Here is a 20,299-nt window from a genome sequence, read left to right as displayed (position 1 = left end):
TGCCAGATGTGGAGCCAAGTGGAAAGGTTCAAGCCTTTTTGTGTTAGCATAAAACTTTGTACCAATGCTATTCTTTAAACAATGTTATAAATAAAGTGTTATAAATATACCTCTATATTTTCCTTGTAACAAAGTATCTTGAAATTATGGGGGTGTTCTTTGCAAATCAGATATTCACTTGTCACAGAAAATACTGTCACTGGAAGCTATCTGTGAAATTCAGGTATGTTCCAAAGGGCCCTACACACCAAACTGGCCTGCTGGCTTTCTCAACGCTGGTTAGTAGACTCTACTAATCTGTCTTGTATTCCAGTCTTGGAGGACAGAGCCTTTGCACACAAGCCACTTGGCCTCAGGTGGACGAGTTAACATGCTTTAAATCAGTGGAGCAAGTCTGGTTGGCTTTGGAGTCTGGGATCTAAGGTTGGAGCTCCAGAGTGCAGGCATTTTCTGTGGCAATATTAAAATCTTCATTTTATTGATAAAGAGAAAAACTAGTGGTTGTCACAGACAGGGATTCTAATGATTTTTGGAACAAACTGAATTTAATTGATAGGTTAATATTTTTTTGGAAGAGGGTGTGTTTGGGCAAAGTGGAGAAACGAGGGATGGAAGGCCAGAGCTTTGGCTCCTGTCCTCCAAAGACTTTTTTTTTCCTTACCTGGTTCTCAAAGACTATTAAAGAGGGTAAACTTAACTGATGCATCCTCATTTTAGAGAGAAAAAAATCTCTCTCCTAGAGAATTTGTGCTGCTTTAATAAAGGTCTAATTATATGAAAAACATGGCTAGTAGAAAATATTTACGACCTTTTAAAATCAGATAGTCCATTTGTGATACTTTTTGTGAAAACTATAACACACCAATTTAATTTTTTAACAGATATATGGCTGGTACTTGCATTGAAGGAAACAGCTGTAAATTTGCACATGGAAATGCTGAGCTCCGTGAATGGGAAGAACGAAGAGATGTTCTAAGAATGAAGCTCAGCAAAGCAAGAAAAGACCATTTGATTGCTCCAAATGATAATGACTTTGGAAAATATAGTTTTTTGTTTAAAGATTTAAACTAATACTAAAATGATGCATTCATGTTACCTTATGGAAGCATAAACCAGAAAATTTGACAGTAATCAAAAGCACGTGACAGAAAAGCAGCAGGTTTTCTGCTTATATTGGCATATATTGTTCCTCCCGAACAGCAAAATATAGTAGATGTAGGGGGATTCAGAAGACCTGTCTGTGCTCTCATGAAACAGAATGGTGAAGTAATAAAAAAAGATATAAAGTATTACATGCTTATTCGCCTTCTGTTGGACAGAACGTTATGAAAGAGGCGAAGGAGGAGGGAGGGGTTATAATGTGTAGGAAGCCCCCCTACTGTTGGTCCTTCAGATGAAAACTTTATGGTAAAATTACAAAACACACTGGGTGTTTTGGGCTAAGAAGAAAATTATGGATGAAAATTCTTTAAATGTTTTAATGAAGATTTCTTTAAAACAAAACTTTGCTATTTATCTCTATGTAGGTTGTTAAAGAGGATTTTCTTATTAAAAAGGATTTTAAGCAAAATAACCATTTAACTACAATATATGTTGAATGGGGTATTTTTTCTCTATTTGTATATTTCAATATAATTTACTGAAAAGGATCTTGGGAGAAAAATGTATTGATATATTTTTTTTTTTTTTTGAAAATCAAGTAGTTTAAAATTCTGTTTCTTGGTCTTTGCTGTTTAAATGATGATTTTGAAAGATTACACTTGTATGTCAGTATTGTGTATTGTATGAACCAATGTTACCTGTAATAAAGATAACTTTACATAAAGCTACTTTCTGCATGTTGCTTCTGATTGACTTCTATTTTGCATGAAACAGTTACTCGCCTATTAGAAAAACCCTTTGAGCAACTAAATCTAAACAATTATGTTTAGTTTATCTTCAAGTTATAGCTGATTTCTTAGAATAGTTTGCTTTGGAACTGCTTCTGACAACCCAAAAAGGTCAAATGTTAGGAATAGGTTTTCTACACTGGTAGAAAAGTGCGGTCACTTATACCGCACATTGGGCAACACTGATTAGATCAGAAAGTACATTTTAAAAATAAAGCAGTAAAGCTTGCTTTAGCAGATTATTTTTAAGTGTCCACCCCCAGAGGAATGGGACAAAGTGCTATCAAGTTTTGTATTAGAAGCATATGGTTCCCAGCCTCTTGTATTGGGGACTATCTCTCTTCCCCTCTCTTTTTCTCTCCCCCCACTCCCAAGTGAATCATACTTCACAACCCACTTCAGAGATAGGCCCCATCCAGCAGTGAAAGACCAAAAGAGTTATACTTCGCTCTGAAATGTCACTTCTGAACAAGGTTACCCTCTGGGTCAGAACTATGAAATCTTTCTTTTCTTACTGCATTTTGTCTTTACTGCAGATCTGTCTGCCTGCTTCATTCCTGACATTCATTTGTGCTTTTCTTAATCCCACTCCCCCCAAAAAACCCACTTGCTTTTTAATTTGCTCCTTTATTGGGTCATCTGTTTCCACTGGGAAAGCTTTTAAGAATTATTTCAATGGTTTGAATGTGATTACTGGAATTCAGGCCATAGTTTAGTTCCATACATTTTACATTATGCAAAATCAGCACGTTCAAGTACTTGCACACTAAAAACAAGCCTGGATATTGATCTGTCCCTTGTGGTCCATGAAATAAAAGCACAGTGGATTCAGATGATACCTTTAAAAATAGAACATAAGCCCTTGCATAGGTCTCTGCATAGGGTCCTTGCCCCGTGAGCCCCTTCGGCCTTCCTACCCACATAACTTGATCCAGCAGGGCAACCTGCAGCTGGTTTGCATTTGAACCATGCCAAGGGCACATCTGTACATGCTTGTGCTCCATACGCTCCATTTCCTCACCCTTGTGTCCTGCCCTGATAGTAAGTAGCAGGACCTATTGCCACGTATTGAGGGTGAGGAACCCTGGTGGGCCAGCTTATATTCCACCTTGGTCACATAGTCCACTGGGCATATTAGTTGACTTCTTCAGGTGGCGCAGTTCACCCGTTCTCGATACTTGTCCCTTTTGCTGTGTGAGGGAGACCCTGGGACATGTTTACCTTGAGTGTGCCATGTTGAAGCCCCTTTTCCAGCTCCTTCTAGACCTACTGTTGCATTTTTGCCTACACTTCTCTCCCCACCTTCTCATATATGCACACCCTATCCATGGCCCCACAAAGCCACGGGACCTCTTTGTCAACCTCCTCCTAGTGATGGCCAAAGTGGCCGTCTACAATACCAGGGAGAGGATGTTGGCTGAGGGGTTTTTCTGCAACTGTGGGGCCTATTTCCGATCCTCCGTTCACCTATCTGGGCAGAGTTCCTCTGGGGGGCATCTGCCAGCTCCCTTGACACCTTGGAGGAGCAGTGGGCGCTGCCCAGTGTTCTCTGCTCGGTGTCCCCTTCCAGTTTCCTACTTTTGATCCTCTGAACTTCACACCTGTCGTCTTTTTTTTTTCCTGTTGTCCCCCCTAATTATTTCAGAGTCCTTGGCTCAGTGAATCCTCCCTATAGGCTGGGGAAGGGTCCTTTAGCTGTGAAACCTAATAGGACATCAATAAGCTGTTTCTTTTATTGTAAGTTACCTTGGATAAGAAAAATCACATGAAACAAGGTTGTATAAACCAAACCCCTTTACTGTTAAAAGCCTCCAACCTTCCTTAAACATAGCATGAGTTCATTTTTGTGGACAGTACTCAAATGGGTAAACACTTCACAGAAGGGTGTGGTTAGATTCTTTTCACTTGTCTCGGATTTATTAAACCTGTAATATACTTACAAGAATGAAACAAAGAGGACTTGAAAATTTAGCAAACATCTACTATGCTGATACCAATACAAAAAAATGGTCTCCACTTTTCCCACATTGTCGCTCACAGAGGACTAAATAATGGCTGTGGAAAAGGATCAGGCACCGGAGCTGGCTGAAGATTCAGAGGACACTCAACCTGGCCCATGTACCAATGGGTTCATGCTTGGGAAGGGTAGCGTCACAACCACAGAGGTTATACGTTTGGCTTATGTTTAGAAACAATGCAAGAAAACAAGGGTTTGGTTGGCGTTTCATGCAGCAGCAGGGGTGCTGGGACAATTTTTGTAGTGAGGGGTGCTGAGAGCCATTGAACCAAACTGTAAACCCTTTATATGATGGAAACCACTTCATGTCCAGGAATGGTGGAGCACTAGTTCCAGCACCTACCGGCTGCAAACCCTGTCCACACACCTCGCAGCTCTCCTGGAGGGGCGGTCCTGCTTTGACCTTTGTTAAACGGGAAGGAGGCGTGTATCGCCCACTTCTCCTGGGCCTCGCTGGGACCGCGGGCACGGGCTGGGAGCCTGGGTTCTGCGGCGACGTACCCCTCATGCAGCCCCCGGCGCGCTCCTAACACCCGACCTTCCCCATCCATTTCTATTGACCGAGGAGGCCTCAGCTGGGGCCGTGAGGCTCCCTCCCCCGCGCTCTCTCAGCGGTTCAGGCGCAGCCTCCCAGGCGCTGCGCTTGGCTGCGGGCAGGCCTCAGCCAGGCGCTTCCCGCAGCGCGGGGCCGGGCCTGCGTGCGCCTGCTCTGGGGGCCGGGGCGGGCGAGGAGACGTGGCGGCGTTGGGTTCGCTTGTGTGCGGCAGCCGCCCCCAGCCGTCCCGCCCCAGGAGCCCCTGACAGGCCGGGGGTAGGGAGACGTGTGCGAGCGCCAGCGGCCCGGCCTCGCCCGTCCGCCCCTCCCCGCCCCGGGCTGGGAGGTGATGTCGTTATGCGGAGGCTCCGGCCACTCCGCTGCCCCTGGGCCCCGGCCCCGGCCCCGTGCTGCCCAGATGTCCCGGAGACCCGAGCTGGTGTGCGGAGCTGCTATCGTGCTGGGCTGCGCCCTCCTGGTCACCCTCAAAGTCACCTGCAGGTAACCGGGCCTCTCCCCGGCCGCGGAGATTCGCAAGGGGGCTTCATGGGGCGGGCCGGGGGCTTCCGGCACTGGTGCTATGGGCTCCCCTGGGCGCTGGCGTGCACCCCCGGACGCCTGGCTGGGAGAAGGTGGAGGTGTTGGGGGCTCCTGGGCACTGGCATGCACCCCGGGGAACCTCGCCAGGAGAACATGGGGGGTGCTGAGGGCTCCTGTGGGCACATGCACCCCACGGGGCCTTAGTATGCAGAGTTGGGAGGCTCTGAGCTGTTCTCAGGGGACTGACATATACCTCGAGGCCCTCAGTGGAATATATTGGGATTTCTAAGCAGCCCCAGTAGTACTGGTGTGCACCCAAAGGTACCTAATGGAGGACCTGGGTCGTCCCTCAGGCTCAGATCTTGCACTGGAAGGACATTGGAGTTGACTGTGCTAGGACACTGACAGGCACCAATGATTCCCTAATACAGGGGTTCTCAAACATTTTCATAGCATGCAGCATGTCTTAATAAAGAATTGTGTTAGGAACACACGCTTCCCTAAAGGGGATACTGAGGGCAGGTCTACACTAAGAATGGGGGTCGAACTAGGGTACGCAAATTCAGCTACGTGAATAGCGTAGCTGAATTCGAACTACCCTAGTTCGAACTACGTACCCGTCCAGACGCCGCGGAACCGAACTCCGCGGCTCCAAGGTCGACTCTGCTAACTCCAGCTGCCGAGGTGGAGTACCGGAGTTCGAACTAGCGCTTCCGGAGTTCGAACTATCGCGTCTAGATCAGACGCGATAGTTCGAACTCCGGAAAGTCGAACTCACCGCGTCGACCCGCGCGGTAAGTGTAGACTAGCCCTAAGAAGCTGTTTCTCTCCTCTGTACAGCAACCTGGCTGCTTTAATGTCATTCTTCTGCTATCCACAGGGACTGAATGCATTCATTTAATCAAAATGAGTTTTAATAGCTCTGTCCCATAGGAACTGCTCTATGAGAACAGATCTATAATCCTTGTGGTCCAGTATCCCATCTTTGACAATGACCAGTACCCCAGGTTTCAGAGGAAGGTGTAAAAGCCCCTGTGATGTACCACAGGGGTCGGCAGCCTTTCAGAAGTGGTTTGCCAAGTCTCCATTTATTCACTTTAATTTAAGGTTTTGTGTGCCAGTAATACATTTTAACGTTTTTAGAAGGTCTCTTTCTGTATGTCTATAATATATAACTAAACTTCGTTGTATGCAAATAAATAAGGTTTTTAAAATGTTTAAGAAGCTTCATTTAAAATTAAATTAAAATGCAGAGTGCCCCCTCCCCCGACTGGTGGCCAGGACCTGGGCACTGTGAGTGCCACTGAAAATCAGCTTGCGTGCTGCCTTTGGCACGCGTGCCATAGGCTGCCTACTCCGATGTACCATATTATGCAACACTGTGGAGAGAAAGTTCAGTCCAAGCCTGATTAGTGCAAAGTTTATTTAACTACTTTTGACATGTAATGGAGATTTAGATGCAATTAGTTTTGCTTCATGTTTGATCTTTGTGGTAACATATGTTCCTTGTGTGTGCATGTAGCTTTCATCTTGCTGTGTATGGTTAAAATTTTGTTTGGAAGCTAAAAATGCAATCTCAGAAGAACTTGCTTTGGTTTTTATTTCTTCATGCTCTATAAACATATTTAGACGTTTTGACCTTTCCTACTAATATCTATTTAAATATATAAACTAACGGCAGGGAGGTAATTTTATTATGCTGTTACCAGAAAAGAGAGTGCAAAAAAGTGTTCAAATAATGTAAATGTGACTTCCATTAAAAAATTATTTGTGTTTAAATTGATACATGGGAAAGTTACAGCCTTTACAGTGCCAGAAACTGTAGTGTTCTCTACAGAGAACAACACAGACAGTGGCACCGTAGAGTATTCCTTACATCTCTCCCAACGTACTTTAAATTTGACCTGGAGGTCTCAACCTGGACCTCTAATGTTAAGATGGTAGTTTTTCCATGTCTGTTTACTCTCTCGTTTCTTTTCTAAGAAGTTGCCAGCTGGTACTAACTGTGATCATGGTTTTGATGATGAAGACTTTCAGATCAATAGACAGTGGACTGAGACTTCTAACTTCTTTTTTTACTCATAGGACAACAAACAGTCAGATGGTGACTGCTTTTGCTCACTGTCTCTGAGGGTTAAAATTGCATGGGGGTAGTATATTTCATGCCCACCACTGTTACCCTGCCTCAGGTTTTTTGTTTTTTTTTTAAATTCCCCTATTGGTAGGGCCCTATCAAATTCACAGCCATGAAAAATACGTCATGGACCGTGAAATCTGGCCCACCATGAAATCTGGTCTTTTGTGTACTTTTACCCTATACTATGCGGGAGACCAGCATTTCTCAAATTGGGGGTTTTGATCCAAAAGGGAATTGCAGGGGGGTCACAAGGTTATTTTAGGGGGGCTGCCCTTACTTCTGCACTGCCTTCAGAGCTGGGTGACTGGAGAGTGGTGGCTGGTGGCCGGAGAACGGCGGTTGGTGGCCGGGTACTTAGCTCCGAAGATGGTGCCCCACCAGCAGCAGCACAGAAGCAAGGGTGGCAAAACCATACCAGGCCACCCTTACTTCTTCACTGCTGCCTTCAGAGCTGGTGGCCGGAGAGTGGAGGCTGGTGGCTGGGTGCCCAGCTCTGAAGGCGGAGCCCCACCAGCAGCAGTGCAGAAGTAAGGGTGGCAATGCAATACCATACCAGGCCATCCTTACTTCTACACTGCTGCTGGCGGTGGCTCTGCCTTCAGAGCTGGGTTCCCGGCCAGAAGCCGCCGTTCCCCAGCTGCCCAGCTCTGACGGCAATGCTGCCAGCACGGCAGAAGTAAGCGTACCAGTACTGCAACCCTCCTACAATAACTTTGTGACCCCCCACAACTCCTTTTTGGGTCAGGACCCCTTCAATTACAACACAGTGAAATTTCAGATTTAAATAGCTGCAATCATGACATTTACTGTTTTTAAGTTCCTATGACCATGAAATGGACCAAAATGGACTGTGAATTTGGTAGGGCCCTACCCATAGGACAGTTTCTCAAGGAAGAGTGCACAGATGCCTCTTCTGATGCTTGCCATAGTGCAATGGTTCTCAGCCTTGGGGGGGTCATGGTCTCAAGATAGGTCTCAAAGCTACTTTCTGGAGTTACAGGTTGTAAACATTTTTTCTCAGAACTTAGACTTTCAATTAAAAACAAAAATATTTATAGCTCTCTGGCTGCAGAGAAAACCTTTGTAAATAGCTGTAGAATTTAAATTTACTGTACAGGAAGCTGGCAGTGACACCTATATTTAAGTTGTGTATCACCTGTCTTGCGACCTTTACCTTCTGAGAAGCTTCAGACCTCCATTGTTTGCAGCAGACCTTTGACGTTCAGCAGGCAGATAGCCCTGTGGGTACAGAAGTGCCATTTTTGTCCTTTGAAATTCTGTTAAGCTTTTGTTGAGAGATAAACTATTAAAAATAACCATTTATTTTCTCTTGCCCTCTTAGGAAGACTTTGGCAGCATGCCAAAAGAATAACTAAAAAAAATTATTCTAAGCATGGCCCACCACACACTGTTCTGAAAACATCTGGGAACATCTGGAGCTGCTGTAGCAGGGTAGAGAGAAAGAACGAGCCGGGCTCGTCTTCTCTCCCTCTCACAACCTTAGCCCAATACATGGCACATGTTCCCCTCTTGGGGCATTACAAATAGCAGGAACCTCCTACCGCCTCCAGTAATAGGGTAGAAAGAGAGAGCTGGGTGGGCTCCCTCCAACCATTCCTGGACCCAGCACATGGCTGGGGATGCCACGTGGCACAACAGTTTCCCCCACGACCATTGGTGTGAAAGGTGGAGGGAGGAGACCTCAGCTAGGCTCCCCTGGAACCAGCACCTGGACACAGCAGTCTATCCCCTTCTGCTGGTGCCAGCTATAGTACCTGGTCTTGTAGCTCAAGTGGTAGCAATCTGTGCTGCAGCACTGCAGGCACACCTTTCAAATCCTCTGGCTGATGCGTGGTGGGGAGATTGTCACAGTTGCACGTGAACTTGTTTTTACCTTTATTCATTTAAAAAACACCCAAGTGCCTCAAACCTAGGAAATCGCAAATGAAAAACTACATTAATAGAATGTTACTTAGGATGCAAAATTAAGCATTCAGAAATTAGGAAATGTCAGATTTCTGGGTAATCTTGAATCTGTTCCCTTTTGTTGATGTTTTATGGTACGGTCTTTAATTATAGCTTCGCATGCTATTTTTTCCACAGGACTGTGTTTCAGTCAGTGCAGCGGTTGGGTGCACAAGGATGAATTAAAGTTGCACAGACAAGTATAAGTCTGGTATTTCCTAATCTTTGAGTGCTTGACTATGCAACTTAAATAATGTTCTTTTCATGTATTTTTGTATACATGGAATATATATATGTATATACTTGCTTTAGAGGGTATGCAAGTCATGAGATGGTCAGTACTAATGTAGAAATTGTATTTTAAAATATATTGTACAACAGCTATACTGAATATGAATGCCAACTTTGGTCACATATGACAAACAAAGATTAAAAATAATGGGTTAGAACATAGTGCTGGTTTTTGTACTGAAACAGGACAAAGGATTCTCGGATATGGGGTTGTTGGAGAAAAAAAGTGGGTGGTTTTACTAATTCGAATTAGTTTCTCAGTACAACTCTGCTAAGGAGGTGTTAACCACAAAAGTAGAAGTACCAGCATAGTCCTCCAATGCTGCTGCAGTGGTCATTTGGAAGTTAGGAGAAAGGCAGGGTAAAAAAGAGAGTGACAGTGGTGTCAACCTTTACCTATGATTTAAAAAAAAATTCTTTAGTGCCTAGAGAGGAGGGCCGCATTGTTCTAGGCACTGGACAACATATACTACTCTGAAGAGTTTACAGTCCAAGTTTAGCCTTGATCCTGGAAATACTTGTGTGCTTACCTTTACTGCCAGGAGTAGTTCTGTTGAACTCAGTTGGAGTACACGTGGCAGTAAAGTTAATCACGTGCGTGTTTTCAGGATTAAAGTCTAAATGTAAGACTATAGATATTAGGTGGATAAAATGGACCTTTAAATAAACAGTTAAAACTGATTTTTATGGGCTGATGTTTGTGTAACAGTTCATCTAATGTTCCTCCATATACCTCATGCTTATTATAAATGTATAATCTATGCTTGTTCAGGTCCAGCCATTCACTTACCGCCTCACATTGGTACTAACATTTATTGTTATCCTTTTGATGCAGAAATGGTTGTGGATCCTGGCTCTCCTTTTCCCTGTAGTAGTTTGGAAATGGTTAAAATTGAGAGCAAATAGAAGTTACTTTGCTATGTATTCAGAAGCCCATGAGGCATTACGTTAGAGAAAATCAATATAAAAGCTGCCGGACCATAACTTCCTTCATTGATTTTTTTTTTTAATTACTCGTTCTCCCCCACCCTCAATTGGAGGCTGGCCAAATATTATTCCTTTGTTAGTTAAATTTAAAATTGTCTCACAGTTTAAAACCTTTCCTGCACCCCATTTGAAGAGAGAAATCTTATCAGTTAATATGTTTCATAGTAAAGCATCTTCTATTTAGATTCTTATATGTGGCCATTAATCTGAATTTTGTAAAGTTCTTGTTTAAAATTCCAAAACTTTTGGAATTCTAAAGCCTAAAACTTTCTTTTAAATAAAAATTTAGGATTCCCATAACTTTAGAATATTTTACTGAGGATTATTACTAAATGTTGAACTCCAATAGTGTGTACAAATGAGTGAAGAGCCACAGTCCTGCCCAGAAAATTTAGGATCTGTTACATAAAAGCAGGCAGAACCATTCATACACTTTTGACAAATCAAAGTGAGTGTAGTCTTGAAGTACTAAAAAAACTCAACATTTTTGCAGAGCAGTTGTGATCATGAAAAGAGTTTTTTATGCATGTTAGTGTGTTGAGGGCAAAATAATTTTGTTCCAGGGTTACTAAAATTGTGGTCTGGAGAAACAAAGAACAGCTAGACTTAATTACTAATAATTGTTTTTCATCATGATATTAGATGTGCATCCCTCCCCAGGCTCTTACTATAGATTAGGGGATACCATGACTTAGGCAAGAAAGACAACTTTACAGGCCAGATTCCGATCTCATTTATACCAGTGTAAATCTGTAGTAACTCAATACATTTATTTTGCATTTAAGCCAATGTAAAAGAGAGAGAATCTGACCCTGAGAATTCTTACAGTACAGTAAGAATCTAGGCCACAATCTTGCAAATACTTACAAACGTACTTCATTTTATGACCGTGAACAGTCTGGGTATGCACAGTAGTAAAGTTGAGCATATGCAGTTTTTGCAGGATCTGGGTGCTATATGTGATAGCATTAATAACTACTGTCCAGAAACTATTTATTCTATCAGAAAAACAACAACCTAAAACAGTGTGTTCAGTTCCACTGCTATCTCTTTTGTTATTTCTCTCTTGTGGACAGTTTCTAATAAGAGATTGCATCTTCTACCTGAGTGAGATCAGCTTCCTGTAAAATCACAGAATATCAGGGTTGGAAGGGACCTCAGGAGGTCATCTAGTGCAACCCCCTGCTCAAAGCCGGACCAATCCCCAGACAAATTTTTACCCCAGTTCCCTAAATGGCCCCCTCAAGGATTGAACTCACAACCTTGGGTTTAACAGGCCAATGCTCAAATCACTGAGCTATCCCTCCCCCCTGTAGGGAACATTCTTCTCTAGGAAAGCTAAAGCAGAAGTTAATATACCCACAAAATAATAGGACCACCATGTGTATTTATCACAGATAATCCTGATAGTGTGTTGATGGAAAAGAAATATTGTTTAAAGCAGGGGTGAAAGTAACTTAAAGGACTTACTGGTACTCCGGAGTCCTGAGTGGGGGCAGGGCCTCAACTGGAAGAGGCGTGGCCTCAACCGGAAGAGATGGGGCCTTTCAAGATTTAAAGGCCCCGGGGCTCTGGCTGGGAGCCCCAGGGCCTTTAAATCACCCTGGAGCTACCAGCTGCAGAGGCGGCTGGGAGCCCTGGGGCTCAGGGAAAAATTAAAGAGCCCGGGCTCCAGCCACAGCGGAGCTCCGGGCCCTTTAAATCACCGCGGGAGCCCTGCTGCCACTACCTTGGGGCGGCAGGGCTCGGGCAGGGATTTAAAGGGCCCGGTGCTCCTGCCACAGCGGGGAGCCCCGCGCCCTTTACATCGCCTCCGGAGCCCTGCTACTTCTGGGGTAGTGGCGGCAGGGCTCGGGCAGGGATTTAAAGGGCCCGGTGCTCCTGCCATAGCGGGGAGCCCCAGGCCCTTTAAATCGCCTCCAGAGCCCTGCTACTTCTGGGGTAGTGGCGGCAGGGCTCCTGCAGGGATTTAAAGGGCCCAGGGCTCTGGCCGCTGCTGGGAGCCCAGGCCCTTTAAATCCCCGCCGGAGCCCGGCTGCCGGGTCCCCGGGGCTCGTACTAGCTTACTTTCACCTCTGGTTTAAAGGTAGGTGAATCCTGTTTATTTTATCACAGATCAACTAGATCAGTTTATGAACAGACAATGGTAAATACTATGAAATTCAGTAATTGAAAGGAGAGCTTTTATTCAATCATTGAAAACAAGCCACTTTAATTTAAAATCTCTTTTTAACCCTCACTTCATTTAATGAGTGATCTGTGACAGGTTGTTAATTAAAATTGAGGACAGATCCTTAGTTATAAATCAGCATAGCTCTATTGAAGTCAGTAGAACTATGCTGATTTACATCAACTGAAGACCCAGTCCAAGGATCTTAAATTAAAAGGTTTAGCTTGGTCAGCAATACCAAGAATATGGTGTTCAGGTATTCAGAGTTTAACGGAAGAAGCTAGTAATAAATGTCACGATCCAACAATATGTCAATACTGAAATAAAATACATTTCAGTAATAAAGTTAACCTAAGCCTTGTCAGTATTTATGCAACATTGCATGCATCAACCGAAACTTTAGGGTTGGTGATGGAATCTTGCAGGGTTAAATTTTTCTTCCTGGCTTTTGGGTTCTTGCCGTTCCTTGCTGTGGGCTGCAGGTACTGCTGCTTTTTCTCTGAGCATCTCTCATTCTGTAATGCGTTTCTCTCTTTCTGCACTGTGTGTGTTTAGTCCTCTGGTGTGGAGTTAGCGTCTGTGTTGTAAATTGCAACGGATGTGAAGGCAATTTTTAACCACTTTCTCAAAGTTAACTTTCTCAAAGTTAACACATCTCTTAAGAGATGTTGTTAATCACTTCTTTACTGGTTTATCGCCTTATGTGCTGGACTCAGTCGCTTCTTTGGCTCATGCCTATGTAATAGGATTAATCAGTTCATGTCAACATTTGTAATGCTGTGTCTTGATAAAAATAGCTTTTAAGATCTCTTTGAATACCTAACATTTGTCTTCAGTCCATTTTCTGAATGTCAGTTTAGTTCCAAAAATATTTGGGTACTTGAAGGGCTTTTTTGAATGAGTATAAGCATGTAGGTATAGAATCACAGCTGGTTTAAATCAGCATTACTGAGTTATTATTAGTCTAGTATTAAAATAGTCTCTCCAAAATGTAGCTTCTTATATGAAACCATCTTTCAGGACCATTTTTGCATCTTCTAAGTATGATGAGTTAGTTGCATTAGAACAGTAATTAATTCCCATGTTAATATAAATATCTGTGTATTCAAGCAGCTTCTGAAGTTTTCAATAACAAAAACTCTAAGGAGATGTAACAAAAAATTTTTGGTACTGTGTTTTTAGCTAGAGTATGTCATTTTCTACTTTATAATTCCTTAATACTGTTTTAATGAGGAATGTGTGTTTTTAGAAATGAAACACTTGCAATCAAAAGAATAACTTACAAATCATCAAGGATAACACAAAGTAGTATAAGTATTATGGGATAAATAGAAAAGGTTTTCCGCTTTAGTTAAAGGTATGAGCTGACAGTAAACTTTAGTGCACTTTTTCTTATCTTTAATATTCTGCTTGTGTGTTTCTTTTTTTTTACTTCTCATAAAAGTAAGGTTTTGCAAATTAATCAATGCTCAATATAAACTTTATGCTAGAATAAATCCAAAATAAGAGAAAGTATAATGTACATTTTAAATAGAGATTTGTCAATATAAGAGGAAGGGATGAGAGAGCCCAGTTATGTGATTAGATTGCTTGGTTGTTTGCTTGTGAGAACTGTTTGCTATGCATTTTTACTCCATTTAAAATGCTATTTTGGGTCAAACCCAGTTCTCTTTAAGAAAGTGAATTTGTCTGGGTGGCTGTTATTTTCTTTAAATAAGATTTGTGCCCAGACAGTGACGTGTTGACAGTACCTTCACATTTAAAAGGAGACGTGTCTGTTTTGCCCTGAATGAATTTTGGCCTCTTTAATAATTAGTTCTGAGTTTGCAATGAAATAAGCTATAGCAAACATTTTACAAAATACAAAGTTGTAATAAGTAAAACATATGAATTACTCCTTCATAATACAATATAGAATAAAGAAATACTGAACACTTAGAAGACTAGCTAACTGTAATATTTTTACAGACATAGCTTTTATTTTACATCACAAAACTTTGACTAGTGTTTGTTCTCGTATCACCTAAGGTAGAAGAGTTAAAACAGGAGGCGGCCAGGGAAGAATTCCAAATAAACCTCTTATGCTGGTTATTTCTCATGCTAAAGAGAGATACTATTCCTCCTTTGATAATTTAAGGGTTTGTGTCTATTAGGATTCATTCTGTGCTATATTGGTTTCATAATTTGATTATTGATTGTGTTTGTGCAATAATTTGGTCAGGTAAGTTATTAATACCAGTTTATACTGTTGTCAGTTCCTTGATTAATTCATCTGATCTCCATTATAACCTAAATTTGATTATTGCATTGTTTAGTGTCTTAGGCCTGGTCCACACTAAAAAGGGGGTTCGAATTAGGGTACGCAAATTCAGCTACGGGAATAGCATAGCTGAATTCGAAGTACCCTAATTCGAACTACTGACCCGTCCAGACGCGGCGGGGTCGAACTCCGCGGCTCCCCCGTCGACTCCACCACCGCCGTTTGCCGTGGTGGAGTACCGGAGTCGACCGCGGCGTTTCCGGAGTTCAAACTATCGCATCAGACGAACTCCGTGAAGTCGAACTCACCGCGTCGACCCGCGCGGTGAGTATGGACCTGCCCTTAGGGAAGTATACCAAATTAATTAGCTTTATATTTGCTTGTTTAATTTCTCAAAAAATTCATAAAAAGTAACCAAATTTTCTCTCAAGTGGCTGTGAGGTCCAAACAACCTATAAAGATATGAGGCCCACTGACACACTGCTGAATTAACCTCTATTACCACTACAATATAATGCACAAGAATATGTCTGATAGAGTTTATTTCGTAAAGCCTATGTTTTATGACATGTCATAGAACTAACCCAGGTAATATAAATTTTTGTCATTTGCATCAATTTTGAAGATTTTTGTCATTGCATAACCTTTGCTAGGCTTCAGTAAACAAGTGTTTTGGAATGTTTACATATTTTTTTTTGCTGCTGTGTTATGTTGTCTAAGTACTTTCTTTTTCTTTCCCTTAGCCGAGCAAAAGATGTAACAATGGCAGCGAAGGTTCCAGTTAATTTCTTCTCCTCAAGATCTCCAGTCCTTGATCTTTTTCGGGGGCAACTGGACTATGCAGATTACATTCGCCAAGATTCTGAAGTTGTACTATATTTTTTCTATGCCCCATGGTGTGGACAGTCCATTGCAGCAAGGGAAGAAATTGAACAAGTGGCAAGCAGATTGGCAGACCAGGTAATTCCAGTAAAGATGTTAATTAGAAAATGGCTTAGTTGGCCTTCACCCATTTCCAAACACTGCCTTTCTCTGAGCATCGCATGGGAAATCAGTGGGACCTGGATGCTTATGTTTAGCCTGTCCTCTTAATTTTTAAATTAAAGGCAGAAAAGCCCTGATCCCCATTCTCTCACATATGTGTTATTCCCATTTCTAGGAGGGGAACTGTGTGAATTTCAAAAAGTAGAATTTTCTCATTATTCCTGAAAGGGGCTGGGGTTGCCTTTGTGCAGAAGCGGCAGCTCCTAACCTCCGAAACGCTTGAATCCTATGGGATCCACTGGCGGGATAGGCATCCATATAGAGGTCCCTCTATCTTCACAGTGCTGCCCAGCTTTTGGATACTTCATGTCTACAGCTATCCTAAAACTCCTATCAGTGGATTTCGTGCCACAGTATGGGAAATGAGTGCAAATTACTACAGACTTAGGGCTTTGTCTACACTAGCACTTTTGTTGGCAAAACTTTTATTGGGATATGAAAAAAACACCCCACTGGCCGACATAAGTTTCACCAACAAAAACGCCGGTGTGGCTAGTGTTATGTTGGTGGGAGACGCTCTCTCGCAGACATAGCTACCGCCACTCGTTGTGGGTGGTTTAATTATGCCAGCAGGAGTGCTCTCTCCCGTCGGCATAGATTGACTACACAGAAGAGCTTACAGCAGCACTGCTGAAGTGGTACAGCTGTGCTGCTGTAAGGCCTGTAGTGTAGAACTGGTAACTTTGGGCTCACGTGCTCCTTAATTTTGGGGGGGAAGGGTGAGAGAGTGCTCTAGACTTTTTCTGAAGGGTATTAATCCTGTGTGTGTGTGACTGAAACAATCTCCCAAGTGCATATTTTTCTAGAGGCAACCTCTGTGCCTTCAAGATGGTGGAGAGAGAGTGTGGTTCTCCTATCCCCTAGAGAAGTCACAAAGGAGGTTTCATTATGAGGAAGGGATTTTGGACATTTGTTTAATCTTTCAGCATACTAAGCCTTGAAAATTTGAGCTCTGAGGTGAATTTTTCCTGAAATGAATATCATATGAAAAGAAAGAAGTGGTTTAAAATAGAACATTGTTTAACCTTAACTATAGTGAACAGAACCAGGTAAACACGATGAGGGCCTGGTCAGCTTGACTGAAAACCAGCCAGTGATTGTGTTGGTTATCTGCAAAACACCTTTTAATATGTACTAATGTCTTCTTCCGTATGCTTCCCTTCCAGTTGAGTGCTGTTTCTTCTTCTTCTTTTATTTTTTTTTTAAAGTTTAATTACTACCTTTCTACTCTGCTCAGAATGGTCTAGAAATGAGTCACCATTTCTAAATTTACTTAAACTGAAAACAATATCAATACCTAAAATCCAGTTCCTTCTTGCTTTGGATCATTCCCTTTCTGCCTTTCCAAACACTAAGAAATAGGTTTTTTTTAAAGAGTATATTTCACCTTTTTGGAAACTTCAATTGGTGTGCCTCTGAATCAGTCAGGTTGTTTGACCAGTTACAGAAGTAAAAAACTAGCGCACAGCATTTTTCAGAAAAGAAACAGGAAATCACATACCACATCTGTCTTGGATTTTGGTAATTATGTTTGAAATTTTTATTTGATACAGTTAATTATTATTATTAATCATATTTATTGCAGTAGTGCTTAAAGACCAATAAAGAATGGCATAACGTACAAACACAGTGAACAGTCTTTGCCCTGAAGAGCTTACAATCTAACTCAGTGGACCCCAACATGGTGCCTGCGGGCGCCATGGCACCCACCTAGTGCTCAGCAGGGGAAAAAGGCTTCTCTGTCCCCAGCAGGTGCGGGGCTGTGGCTTTTTCCGGCCCCGCGCCTGCCAGGGACAGAGAACTCCAGGGCTGCAGGCTCAGGTGCTCTCTGTCCCCGGCAGGTGCAGGGCCGCAGCTTCTCCCCAGCTTCAGAAGCCAGAGAGAAGCTGCAGCCCCACACCTGCCAGGGACAGAGAACTCCAGGGCTGCAGGTGCCGGTGCTCTCTGTCCCTGGCAGGCGTGGGCCCGTGGCTTCTCTCTGGCTTCAAGAAGAGAAGCCGCGGCCCCGTGCCTGCCAGGCACAGAGAACTCTGGGGCTGCAGAGAAGCCGCGGCCCCGCGCCTGCCCGGCACAGAGAACTCCAGGGCTGCAGGCGCCGGTGTTCTCTGTCCCTGGCAGGCACGGGGCCCGCCTAGTGCCCAGCAGGGGAGAGATGCCAGGGCCCCCCGCCTGCTTGGGGACAGAGTACTCCGGGGTTGCAGGCTGCGCAGCTTCTCTCAGGCTTCTTGCTGCACTGCCCAGAACTGCCACCAAAAAACCCCCAAAAACAAAACCGCTCCGCCTCTGCAGAATGGAGCGAATGCTGCCCCGTAGCATGTGCTGACACAGGCACCTGCTTGCTCTATTGGTGCCTGGAGCCGGCCCTGTATGTGAGTATTCTTCCTGCACTGATACTGCTGTTTTCTTGTGCTTTGCAATTTATTATTTTGCTCCAGAATGAGTGGTTCAAATAAGAGACAACGTACGTATTATTTCAACCCAGAGTGGGAAGAATATTAAATATGATGATTTTCGTATGATTTAATGTACACATACAAAATAAGCCTTGAAAAATTGTTGGCACCCGCCACACTCTTCTGAAAACATGAATGTGCTACTGGCCACAAAAAGGTTGGGGACCACTGATCTAACTAGACAAGAGAAAGACAGAGTGGGAGAAGGGGTATAATGTTATGTCAGTTTCTTGATTTTTGTTTTTTTTTATTTTATTTTTGTGTGTGTGTGGATTTAGTTAGGAGAAGATAAGATAAATGGAAAGAAAAGTGAAGAGAGAGGGGATGTAGCAGGGAAAGGTGGAGGGGAATAGAAAAGAGGGTGAGAGGGGCAGCTGTGGGGTGAACCTGAGATGAAGAGATTTTGGAGGGCAGGGGAGAAAGCAGGTTGTAGCAAACAGCTAATCGGCACAGGGTAGAGAAAGTCATGGTGATGTGTTTTGTACCTTTGGTCTGTTCTGCAGGTGCTGTTTGTGGCAGTTAACTGCTGGTGGAACCAGGGGAAATGCAGGAAACAGAAACATTTCTTTTATTTTCCTGTGATATATTTGTACCATCGGAGGTAAGAGTTTCACAAATGTGATTTATCTGCATTTTAGATTGCTGGTAGACAGAACATCACAGAAATATCAAGAATGCGGTTTGTAATACAAGGGCTGCGGGCTGAAGTTCATCCCTGTGCAGAGGCCCAGTAGAAAACCTGTGAACTATTTACACCCCCACAGGCCCTGAATGGGATTTAAGTGACTCAGAGGCCTTGTGCTGCCCTTCGTACATGGCTGAATTTCACCTCTTGTGAATAGTCACTTAGCCTGTCCATTGTTTTGTCCTTAGGCAAAATTTCCATTGACTTCAATGGGAGTTTGCCTCAGATGAGGATTCAAGAATTTGGACCTATATTATTTGTTTTATTTTTAATATTTCCTGCTTGCTTTGGGGGTGGGTAGCATCATTTGGTCTCAAGTCAGGAAAGTACCCCTACTGGGGACAGCGCTTATGTGCTTAAGTCCCACTGAAGTCAGTGGGATTTAAGCATGTACTTAAAATTAAGCAGATGCTTAGGTCTTTTTCTGAATTGGGGCCTCTATCAATGTTAAGCTGTGAAAGTTTGGCATCCCTGGTGTCCCTTTACATCTTTTCTTTTTTTGATTTTTGTCTGAACTTGAAAATAAGGCACTGAGCACATTGCCTGACACTAGTCTTAGTGGAGGCAGGTGCTGTGCAGTCTCCCACATACATTTCTACCTGTGCACCTTAGTCCTGCACTGTGGCTCCCCGTCTTTTCCAGTCCATCATTTCTCCCTTGAGTAGTCAGCTAATCATGTAAACTGTGCAACATTGTTTTATTTGCACATGTTTACTAATGCTTCAATTCTCAACTCATTTTATGTAGATGAGGGGAGAATGCTGAAACTTGCTGTCAGCTGAAATTCAGGGCTTATCTACATACACAGATATGTATATCTTAAAACAGTATAAGAACTCATTTAGTTAAATCAGTGCAAACTCTGAAGTTGACACACATCATTGATTTATCTCGAGTCTGTAAATTTATCAGTACAAACTAAATCAATATAAGCCAAGTTTAAATTGATATGAGGGTCCACGTAGAAAGTTGCACCAAAATAATGAAAGGTTTCAATTACAACTGATTTACTTATTTCAGTTTGTATTTACCAGCCCTCAGATAGTTACATGTTAAGCTCTAAAGCATATTTTCCCATGATTTGGATTAGTGTGGTCTTTGCGCTTAGGAGGGTGCTAAATCAATTAATGTAGCAGATTTTTGCTTAGACTCTTCATTTTATGTATAAATGTGCGTTTAAAAATAAAATTCCCAAACAAACAACACACACCACTTTACAGGTCATTATAAACTAGTGTGCTTGAAATGCTTATGCTGTGTGGATGGACTCCTTTACCTCTCCCAAGGTGTTGAACTTCTAAAATTGTATATTGTGCATGCAGAGTA

The 20,299-nt window shown here is 42.9% G+C and overlaps 2 protein-coding genes across 8 annotated transcripts in view; both read left to right on the top strand.

Moving 5' to 3' along the window:
• Nucleotides 1-1,829, top strand: part of ZC3H7A (zinc finger CCCH-type containing 7A) — a 56,171-nt gene extending 54,342 nt beyond the window's left edge. For all 4 annotated transcript variants that reach the window (XM_044979131.1, XM_044979128.1, XM_044979130.1 and 1 more), the window contains exon 23: nt 882-1,829. In XM_044979131.1, coding sequence (XP_044835066.1) covers nt 882-1,071 — 190 coding nt within the window. In that variant the 3' untranslated portion in view covers nt 1,072-1,829. The remainder of the gene's footprint in view (nt 1-881) is intronic.
• A 2,566-nt stretch (nt 1,830-4,395) lies between these two features.
• TXNDC11 (thioredoxin domain containing 11) overlaps nt 4,396-20,299 on the top strand; it is a 105,897-nt gene continuing 89,993 nt past the window's right edge. Inside the window, exons 1-3 of one of the 4 annotated variants that reach the window (XR_006572396.1) lie at nt 4,396-4,942; nt 15,535-15,751; nt 18,792-18,889. Coding sequence is in view for 2 of the 4 variants with exons in the window: in XM_044979404.1 (XP_044835339.1) it covers nt 4,791-4,942; nt 15,535-15,751; nt 18,792-18,889 (467 nt within the window). In the remaining 2 variants the exon portion in view is untranslated. Of the gene's footprint in view, nt 4,943-15,534; nt 15,752-18,791; nt 18,890-20,299 lie in introns of those variants that run through there. The other 3 variants (XM_044979404.1, XM_044979405.1, XM_044979406.1) reach the window with 3 other exon arrangements.

This window comes from Mauremys mutica, chromosome 11, assembly GCF_020497125.1.
Source record: "Mauremys mutica isolate MM-2020 ecotype Southern chromosome 11, ASM2049712v1, whole genome shotgun sequence".
Taxonomy (NCBI): domain Eukaryota; kingdom Metazoa; phylum Chordata; order Testudines; family Geoemydidae; genus Mauremys; species Mauremys mutica.
Note: the sequence above shows the minus strand (reverse complement) of the source record. Positions and strands in the feature narration are given on the sequence as shown.